A 10067-nucleotide genomic window follows, 5' to 3' on the forward strand; every position below is an offset into this window, starting at 1 on the left:
GGTTCCTTAATGTTGTGTGAATGAATGTTTTTCTGTCTCATATAAAACCATGTCTTGATGAACTATTGTCACGATAATAATGCTTATGGCATGACATAATTATTATAAGTTCTAACTTCTATTGGAAATTTCTGCATCTGTTCAATTGCTATTGGAATGATTATTGAAATCATTGTGATATATGGATTCTGTTAAATATTATATTAGAAGTAAATAATTATATGGGCTGTAAGTATGTAAGTATTCTGACCCGTTAGTATTACTGTAAATTAGGATTATTTAATACCCTATGTCTATATAAAGATATTCCGCTGTGTAGTTGAAATACACGGATTATTTCATATGTCTCTCAATACTCTTTATATTCAACATGGTATCAGAGCCAACTGAGAGACAACCCTAATCGTCAACTACCCGGTCGACCCACTGTCTCCGGTGAATATTTTTCGGCAAACCGTGTTCGCAACTCCGATTTCCCCCCTCTGTCGTTGATACGCTGATTCCTCAATTTTTGTTTAGCCGTTCACGCTCTACCGTCGCTGTCGTCACTGTTTCTGACGAGTTTTTTCGACGAACGACCACTCCATCAGCGCCGTACACCCCAGATCGGCAAAACTCTTCCGCCGCGCCTTCATAAACCTGCTCACGCGCTCTCATGCGCCACATGCACACCCCGCGCATGAGATCCACGCGCTGCCCACTGCCACCGCGCGTGACGGCGCGTTTGACAGCCGTTCACGGTGCTGCTTCTTCCACCGCACTCACCTCGACCTCCTACTTCCATATCTGCCCTCAGTTTTCAGTTTCGAGTTACGGATATACGACTTCCAGTTCAAACAACCCCTGTTTTCCCAATTCCAACGCGTTTTCTTACAATCTTTGCTGACCATGGCATCTCAATCTAAAACAAAGAGCATTTTCACTAATCACTTCTCCTCTCTCGGTTGAAAAATTGAATGGATCAAATTATGATAGTTGGGCTGCCGACATCAAACTATGGTTACGTTGTCAAGGTTACGAGGACCACCTCACCCAAAACCCTGAAAAGGTGAGTGTGACTGAAACATCCAAATGGAGTCAGATTGATGCTCAGTTGTGTAGTGTCATTAAGTCTACACTTCATCCAGATGTTAAACCGATTTTCCGTACGCATCTCACGTGTGAATCGGTTTGGAGTCAAGTAAAGGTACTCTATACTAACGACACACAACGTCTTTATGGAGTTTGTCACCGCTTGTCGAACATCATTACTCCGAAATCACTCAATGGCTCTATTTCTGCATATCTTGGCACCGTTCATAGTGTACTTCATGACTTTAATGACCTTCTCCCTCCTGCTGCAAGTAATCCAATTGAACAGAAGAAGGAGTTGGATCAACGCAACACCTTCTTCATGCTTCTTGCACTCTATGGCCTACCCCAGGAGTGCTCTGCAACTCGTGATCAAGTTTTGGGGTCTGTTACTGTTCCGGATATGTCTACTACTTCAGCGATCCTCCTTCGAGCACCAGCAGAACATCCAGTTGAGCAGTCTATTACTTCAGTTCCGGGTGACACTGATGCCCTTGCATCTCAGGGACATAATCAACAACGTTCTCGTGGAGGACCAACCAACTCTAAGCCTCGTCCTAAATGTGAGCATTGTCATCGGCTTGGACACACTATTGATCGCTGTTGGAAGTTGCATGGCAAGCCTTCGCCTTCGATAAATGCAACCCAACTTGATTCTTCTGCCACTATTCAGACTACACCATCTCCACAAGGCTCCCTGGCAAACTATGAATTTTTTCTCCGATAGGTTCAGAGTCATCCGAACTCTAGTTCTCCTACTTCGGTTGCACACACTAGTAACTCATCTATTTACCTCTCTCATTCATCTTCCCTCGGCCCTTGGGTTCTTGATTCTGGTGCGTCTGATCATGTTACTGGTAATAAAGGTCTCTTTTCTTCACTCTCTGCATCTGGTTTTTTACCTACTATAACTTATGCCAATGGTACTCAAACCCGGTCTCAAGGAGTTGGCACTGTCCACATTCTCCCTTCTATCTCAGTTGCATATGTTCTCTATGTACCTGGATGCCCCTTTTAATTTACTTTCATTTAGTCGATTGACTCGGTCTCATAATTGTATTATTACTTTCACTAATGATAATGTTACCTTGCAGGACCGGAATTCGAGACGGACGATTGGCGTCGGATGTGAGTCACAAGGCCTCTATTACCTTTCTACAACTTCCAAGACGTGCTCTGCCATAGAGTCCCCCCATATTATCCATGCTCAGCTAGGACATCCAAGTCTTACCAAACTACAAAAACTGGTGCCTAGTTTGTCTAAGTTATCTACTTTACATTGTGAGTCGTGTCAGTTAGGGAAACACACCCGTAGTAATTTTCCCGATCGAGTCAATAAAAGAGTATCCTCTCCCTTTGCTTTAGTTCACTCATATGTTTGGGGTCCCTCTCGTATTGTGTCTACTTTAGAGTCTAAGTATTTTATTATTTTATTGATGCTTATTCTCGTTGTACATGGTTATTTTTAATGAAAAATAGAACTGAATTGTTTTCCATCTTTGAGCAATTTTATTCAAGAAATTAAAACCCAATTTGGAGTTTCCATTCGTACCTTAAGAAGTGATAATGCTCGAGAATATTTGTCTCATCAATTTCAAAATTTTATGGCTTCCAACGGTATTTTACACCAAACCTCATGTCCTCATACACCTCAACAAAACGGGGTAGCCGAACGCAAAAATTGGCATCTCATTGAAACCACACGAACCTTACTTCTCCATGGCAATGTTCCATTCCGTTTTTGGGGATGCAGTCTTAACGGCGTGCTACCTTATTAACCGTATGCCATCTTCCGTCCTTGATGGCAATATCCCTCATTCGGTCCTCTTTCCCCATACCCCTCTTCACCCACTACCACCTCGTGTCTTTGGGTCCACATGTTTTGTTCACAATTTATCTCCTGTTTTGGACAAATTGTCAGCTCAGTCACACAAGTGTGTCTTTCTCGGTTATCATCAGTCCCAAAAGGGCTACCGTTGTTATTCTCCCACACTACACCGCTACGTTACATCAGTGGATGGTACCTTTTTTGAGTCTGTACAATATTTTAAACCTACCCATATAGCTACTGAGCCATATCAAGACATTAATCCCGAACCTCCTCAAGTAGTTATCCCTCTCCCACCCACTCATATTCATATCGAACCTGCCGAGTCTGCCCCCCAACCTCCATAACCACTACAAACATATCAGTGTCGTCGCTTATCCTCTGTTGTACATGTTGTTGCTCCCATTACAGACTCTCCTTCGGTGCCACCTCCGGATCTGGCCCTGCCACCTGAGTCTGACCTTCCCATTGCTCTTCGTAAGGATATTCGCACCACCCGTAATCCATCTCCTCATTATATTGATTTGTGTTATCATTGTCTTTCTCCTTTACATTACATTTGCTTGTCCTCCTTGTCTTCTGTTTCTATTCCTAAAACTACAGGTGAAGCATTATCCCACCCTGAGTGGAGGCAAGCAGTGCTTGATGAGATGTGTGCTCTACAAAGACGTGGTACTTGGGAATTGGTCCCTTTACCTCATGGGAAGTCGTTAGTCGGGCGTCGTTGGCTTTATAGTGAAGGTTGGTCCTGATGGTAAGATTGATCGATTTAAGGCTCGTTTGGTAGCCAAGGGATATACTCAGATTTTTGGTTTGGATTATAGTGATACATTCTCACCGGTTGCCAAAATGGCATCTGTCAGACTATTCTTCTCCATTGCAGCAATTCGTCATTGGCCCCTCCATCAGCTTGACATTAAAAATGCCTTTTTGCACGGTGATCTTGAAGAGGAAGTGTATATGGAGCAACCACCAGGGTTTGTTGCTCAGGGGGAGTCTTCCAACATGGTTTGTCGGCTACACAGGTCCATTTATGGTCTTAAACAGTCTCCTAGAGCTTGGTTTGGCAGATTCAGCTCGGTAGTACACGAATTTGGTATGATCCGTAGTGAAGTCGATCACTCTACATTTTATCATCACTCAACTCAATGGTGCATCTATCTTATTGTTTATGTGGATGACATTGTTATTACTGGTAGTGATCAGCAAGGAATACTCCAGTTAAAACAACATCTCTCAAATAAATTTCAGACTAAAGACCTTGGTAAACTCCGTTATTTTCTGGGTATTGAAGTAACCCAATCCAAGGATGGCCTTGTAATTTCACAAAGAAAATATGCTATGGATATTCTTGAAGAAACAGGCCTACTAAATGCCAAGTCAGTTGATACTCCTATGGCTCCAAATGTCAAACTCCTACCCAATCAGGGGGAGCCTCTATCAAATTCAAGAAGATATAGGAGATTGGTTGAAAAATTAAATTATCTCACAGTCACTCGTCCTGACATTTCCTTTGGTGTCAGTGTGGTAAGTCAGTTCTTAAATTCTCATTGCCAAGAACATATGGATGCTGTAATCCGGATTCTTAAATACATCATAAGTGCACCTGGAAAATGTCTTATTTATGAAGATAGAGGACATACTTAGATAATTGGCTACTCATATGCCGATTGGGCATGCTCACCCATAGATAGACGATCAACTTCCAGGTATTGTGTACTCATCGGAGGAAATTTAATATCTTGGAAGAGTAAGAAACAAAATGTTGTTGCAAATTTCAGCGCTGAGGCAGAATACAGGGCCATGGCACTAGTAACATGTGAACTCATCTAGCTGAAACAGTAACTGAAAGAACTTCAATTTGAAGAGACCAGCACAATGACACTAATATGTGATAATCAAGCTGCATTGCACATCGCCTCGAATCCTGTTTTTCATGAGAGGACCAAACATATTGAGATTGACTGCCATTGAATCGGGTGACATCATCACCAGCTTTGTCAAATCCAGTGATTAGTTAACAGATGTGTTTACAAAGTCATTGCGAGGTCCTAGAATTAGTTATATATGTAACAAGTTAGGTGCATTTGATTTATATGCTCCAGCTTGAGGGGGAGTGTTAAATATTATATTAGAATGTAAATAATTATATGGGCTGTAAGTATGTAAGTATTATGCCTCGTTAGTATTACTGTAAATTAGGGTTATTTAATACCATGTGTCTATATAAAGAGATTCCGTTGTGTAGTTGAAATACACGGTTATTCCATATGTCTCTCAATACTCTTTATATTCAACAGATTCCATGGAAAGAGATACAGAAATGGTATTGATAACCTCCTTGTACTACTAATTGGTGGAATCCCTATTGCAATGCCAACTGTTCTTTGAGTTACAATGGCTATTGGTTCACATAAGTTGTCTCAGCAGGTTTGCAATGCTACAATTAATACTTTTTTTATTCCAAAATTTCAGTAGCTTTCTAAATATATAAGAATTTATCATTTTCATCAAGTTTTGATCATATTAATGACTGCTATTGAAGAAATGGCTGGAATGGATGTGTTAAGTAGTGACAAAACAGAAACATTAACTCTTAACAAGCTTACAATGGACAAGGATATGATTGAGGTTTTAATTTTATTCTTCCTAAGATAAAATTGAACATCACAATTACTCAGACATAAATATCATGTATGTAAAAAGTATACACTTGATGAAATTTACAAAGGTATTTTGTACATTACATGAGACTCCTTCAAAAACAAACATATTCTATTCTTCATTGAAACAAGAGTAGCCGAGTTCTTAAATAAATGTTACGGTTTAACGAATTATGACATATTAGGGAAAATGATAATAATTGACAAACAACTGAAACAATCATTAATATCTGGCAGGTTTTTGCCAAAGGTGTTGACAAGGATGTGACTGTACTTATGGCTGCAAGAGCATCAAGACTGGAGAACCAGGATGCAATCGATTGTGCAATCGTTTCAATGTTGGCAGACCCAAAGGAGGTACAAATTAAAAGATGCCTAACAAGTTACATGATGATTGACAATAGTCAATTATTTTTGCTATTGCTTTTGCAGTGAATTCCAAAGTCTTTATCATTTTCGTAGATGATAGCTTAATTAGTATCCTAGATTGACATACCGAAAATTTATCTACTCTAATTGTGGACTTCTTCAAAGTTTCCACCATCTTGTGTAGTTGAAATTTGGTTTGGCTCATAGTTTACTGATAAGTGGACAGTTGCTCGAGTGGTTCAGGGGTAATCTTGTAAATGAACTGTAGTATTTAAATACATGTTGTAATTTATTCTAATCTTGAATAATGAAAGGTATTATAGTTGCTTTACAGTCGGAGACGTTAGCACAATTGGAAAACTTCGTGATCAAAGCTTGTGTTCTTTGTTTGCGTTTTTTGTATTTATTTTAATTTGAAACCGAGGTTGCTGTTCTAAAAGTCTACTAATAGTCCTTTGGTTTTTCAAGGCACGAGCCGGAATAAAAGAAGTTCACTTCCTTCCATTCAATCCAACTGATAAAAGAACTGCACTTACATACATTGATCCTGCTGGTAATATGCACAGGGTAAGCAAAGGTGCACCAGAGCAGGTAGTACATAACCTATTCTCACTTTTCAAGAACAATGCAACTAACCAAAATAACATTTGTGTAATCATTATTTAACTCTTCTCATATACTGTATAGATTCTCAATCTTGCACATAACAAGGCAGAAATTGGACAGAAGATTCACACAACGATTGACACGTTTGCAGAACGCGGACTTCGTTCTCTTGGAGTTGCTAGACAGGTTTGTTTCCATCTATGAGTTTTTCATCCCATAAGTGTATTACTATGTATATCCTTTTGTTTTTCCTTTAGCAACAAACTTTTTCTTCATATAGGAAGTACCTGGAGGAAATAAGGACAGTCTAGGAGGACCATGAGAGTTTGCTGGCCTTCTCCCTCTCTTTGACCCTCCTCGCCATGATAGTGCAGAAACAATCAGAAGAGCTATTGATCTTGGTGTCAGTGTCAAAATGATCACTGGTATGTGATAGTTTCTACCACTAGAGACTTGTCCTTGTGCTATTTTTCGGGTCGATGAGTTTATGATAGACGTTAGAGTTAAAGAAGTAAGACAATGTGATCATATACTCATGCCATAAAAAACATTCAGGTGATCAACTTGCAATAGGAAAGGAAACAGGAAGGCGTCTAGGGATGGGGACTAGCATGTATCCTTCTTCATCATTGCTTGGTGACAATAAAGATCAATTAGGTGCTATCTCTCTTGATGATCTCATTGAGAATGCTGATGGTTTTGCTGGTGTCTTTCCTGGTAAGCAAGAGCAAGCACTTATCTTAACACATAGAAACTCTAAGTTAATATCTATCAACTACTCTTGTGTCTTATCTATTTCTGACATGGTTCCCTCAGAGCACAAGTATGAAATTTTGAAGAGGTTACAAGCTAGAAAGCACATTTGTGGAATGACTGGTGATGGAGTGAATGATGCACCTGCTTTAAAGATAGTTGACATTGGTATTGCAGTAGCAGATTCTACAGATGCTGCAAGAAGTACTTTAGTCCAAGTATTAAAAAATCATATTTAAAAAGACAAATCATAAAAAAACATACATAAGGATGGCCTCAAATCACAATCTCTTTCATTAATTTAAAAACAAAATAAATTCATGATTAATCAAGTACATGTCTCCATGTGGAAGTGTTTCAATATTATATAAAAAGAATGGTCCTATAATACGTGCCTGATAGATGAGTGTATATAGAGCTCTACACAACTTAAAATTAGCCAACTCTTTCATTCCAATTTCTGATCAAAGAGTTGCATCAACAAATCATATTTTTTGCCATTATTTTCTTAGTCATGCAGGGTGCTGTCAATTTCCTCCCCAAGACCGAGTCACCCAGAAAGTACAACTCATCATTTTCATCAGTGGCAGATCCAAGACTCTGGCTCAAGTGGTGCAAAATATTAAACTTTGATTAATAATTATAATGATATCTACAAAAGTATGGTACCAAAAAAATTACACTGTACTTGATTTACATTTTACATATAAAATGACATTATATTGTTGTTGAGAACAAGATTCTTGCTCATTTGACGGTAATTTCCTCTTTCAAAATTTGTGTCCATAAAATCTACATCAAATTACAGCAATAAGAAACACCAAGACTGTGATCTCATCACTTTGTCTAAATGTACACCAAATCAGCAAGCTGACCACCTATGAGTCATACCCAACAAGTGCAAATACAAAGTCTTTGCTATTTTTTCAATGTAAATTGCCATATGACAAATGGATTATAACTCTTTGAACTTGTCAACCACAAAAAAAGAGAAAATGGATTATAACTCCTCACTTGCATAAATTGCCCACACTAGTTAATTAATCTTCCTTAGAATAAAGTCTTGCAGCTCGGCCATAACATGGTGAAGACAAAGGAAAAGGAACCAAGGAAGTAACATATACATTATATGTACCATTTTCTAGTAAGGGTCCAATTTCAAACTATCATCCATGTAACACTACTTTAGTCCAAGTCTTAAAAAATCATATTTAAAAAGACAAACAAATCATAAAAAACATACATAAGGATGGCCTCAAATGACATGCATTAGAGTCAATTCCTATTAGAGCAAAACATCACAAGCCCATGTCCTAAGCTAGCATAAAAGTTCCAAACTTGTTGTAGTTCAAATAGCAGCTAGCACTTCATATCTGGCTTGATAACCCATAGAAGCTTTGAGAAAAAGAATATCAAAATATTCCCTTCAATGTTCTAGCAACCCATTTTCCATTAGTCAAAAGCTACTCTCTACTTGGTTGAACAACACTTGAGAGTCATCATCATCTATGTTTTCATTGTCAACAATACATTCAGTTCTATCAACTGTTTCCATCCTGTTTGACAATTCATCTTCACCAATGAGTGAAGCAAACGCTTCATCTTTATCGTATCCTGATTTCTTCAACAACTCAATTAAAACCTCAGCGCTCTCCATATTGTCTTGGTCTCGACAAAGCTTAAGAAATGCCAACAATTTTATTGGCTTTGGTTTCCAACTCTTTGAACCACTAGTCATAAAAGCTTTCTTCAAGCAGGACAGTGCGTCCGAAACCCTCTTTTCAGCGATATGACCCTCAGAAAGAAGCTCCCATGTAGTTGAATTCGGGCATCCGCCACCCTTAGTCATATGCTCAAAGAAACTCAAAACTTTATCGAATTTTCCCTTCTTAAGATACCAACTTATGAGAAGGTTTCCTATTCTAGAATCATCAGACGGCCTTACAGAAACCAATTCTTCATAAAGCTTTTCTGCACCCTCAATATCGTCCATTCTGACTAGAGAAGAAATAGCAGCATGGTATCCCAAGTTTGGTATACTTGGAAACATTGATTTATAGGTATTCCACACACGATAAACTTCGTCTTTGTTTCCAACACTTCCATACAAACTAAGGAGATAATGAAAAGGTACTCTATCTCGACCTAATATTCTACCCTCGACTTTTTTTAAGCACTCTTCGGCTTTTTCAAACAGTTCCATCTTAATGTACATTGCAGCCATTGTACTAAATGTGCTCCAGTTAGGCACAATGCTAGGATCCTTTGACATTTGTTCAAATACTTGTTCCATCTTTTCTATTAATCCTTGAGATCCACAAGAAGATAACCAGATATTATATGTATATATATCTAGCTGAATGCTCTTTTCTTTCATTTCTGAAACCAACATATCAACTTTATCATATTCCTGAAGGTTCATATACAGAGTCATCATTAAATTAAACGGTAGTGAATGGATTAAGTACCTTTTACTCCTCATTACGTCGAGTAAAGATTCTGACTTCTCTCTCGATCTAGAATGAACATATGCATTCAAGAGGGCTGTTAATACCGGTATCAATTAGGAACAAATAGCGTAATTGAAACTGAATGGTGGATTAGGATCAATGAACCCTAATCTCTTTGTATTATTGATTGAATAGAAGAATTACAAAGAATTGTAGAGAAAGAAGGAAAACAGATAGATGGGAAAGGAAACAGATAGATGGGAAAGAAAACAGAAATCTCTAACTGATTCCCAGAATCAGTTACTCCTACTCCACTGTTTTCCAAAA

General features: G+C 38.5%; 3 protein-coding genes across 3 annotated transcripts in view; 2 read left to right on the plus strand and 1 right to left on the minus strand.

The window, feature by feature from the left end:
• Positions 1-679: 679 nt before the first annotated feature.
• Positions 680-3246, plus strand: LOC140920399 (uncharacterized). The gene is made up of 5 exons (XM_073368670.1): positions 680-864; positions 976-1771; positions 1805-2068; positions 2166-2352; positions 2825-3246. Exons 1-5 carry the CDS (start codon positions 680-682, stop codon positions 3244-3246), a joined length of 1854 nt encoding a protein of 617 aa, XP_073224771.1.
• A 2182-nt stretch (positions 3247-5428) lies between these two features.
• LOC101491988 (plasma membrane ATPase 2-like) lies at positions 5429-7927 on the plus strand. The gene is made up of 8 exons (XM_012715683.1): positions 5429-5530; positions 5800-5919; positions 6400-6522; positions 6619-6723; positions 6795-6820; positions 6907-6962; positions 7093-7508; positions 7811-7927. The coding sequence occupies exons 1-8, from the start codon at positions 5429-5431 to the stop codon at positions 7925-7927; spliced, it is 1065 nt and encodes a 354-aa protein (XP_012571137.1).
• Positions 7904-10067, minus strand: part of LOC101508993 (pentatricopeptide repeat-containing protein At1g02150-like) — an 8348-nt gene continuing 6184 nt past the window's right edge. Inside the window, 1 exon segment of the mRNA XM_027334761.2 lies at positions 7904-9834. Coding sequence (XP_027190562.1) covers positions 8747-9834 — 1088 coding nt within the window. The 3' untranslated portion in view covers positions 7904-8746.

Source organism: Cicer arietinum, chromosome 5 (genome assembly GCF_000331145.2).
Source record: "Cicer arietinum cultivar CDC Frontier isolate Library 1 chromosome 5, Cicar.CDCFrontier_v2.0, whole genome shotgun sequence".
Taxonomy (NCBI): domain Eukaryota; kingdom Viridiplantae; phylum Streptophyta; class Magnoliopsida; order Fabales; family Fabaceae; genus Cicer; species Cicer arietinum.

Coding starts and splice junctions, on each gene's coding strand:
- LOC140920399 (XM_073368670.1), top strand. CDS start 680: ATGAGATCCACGCGCTGCCCACTGCCACCGCGCGTGACGGCGCGTTTG. Junction 1,772..1,804: donor CATCTCCACAAGGCTCCCTG/GCAAACTATGAA, acceptor CGATAGGTTCAG/AGTCATCCGAACTCTAGTTC. Junction 2,353..2,824: donor TAAGTTATCTACTTTACATT/GTGAGTCGTGTC, acceptor TTGGGGATGCAG/TCTTAACGGCGTGCTACCTT.
- LOC101491988 (XM_012715683.1), top strand. CDS start 5,429: ATGACTGCTATTGAAGAAATGGCTGGAATGGATGTGTTAAGTAGTGAC. Junction 5,531..5,799: donor TGGACAAGGATATGATTGAG/GTTTTAATTTTA, acceptor AATATCTGGCAG/GTTTTTGCCAAAGGTGTTGA. Junction 6,523..6,618: donor GCAAAGGTGCACCAGAGCAG/GTAGTACATAAC, acceptor TATACTGTATAG/ATTCTCAATCTTGCACATAA.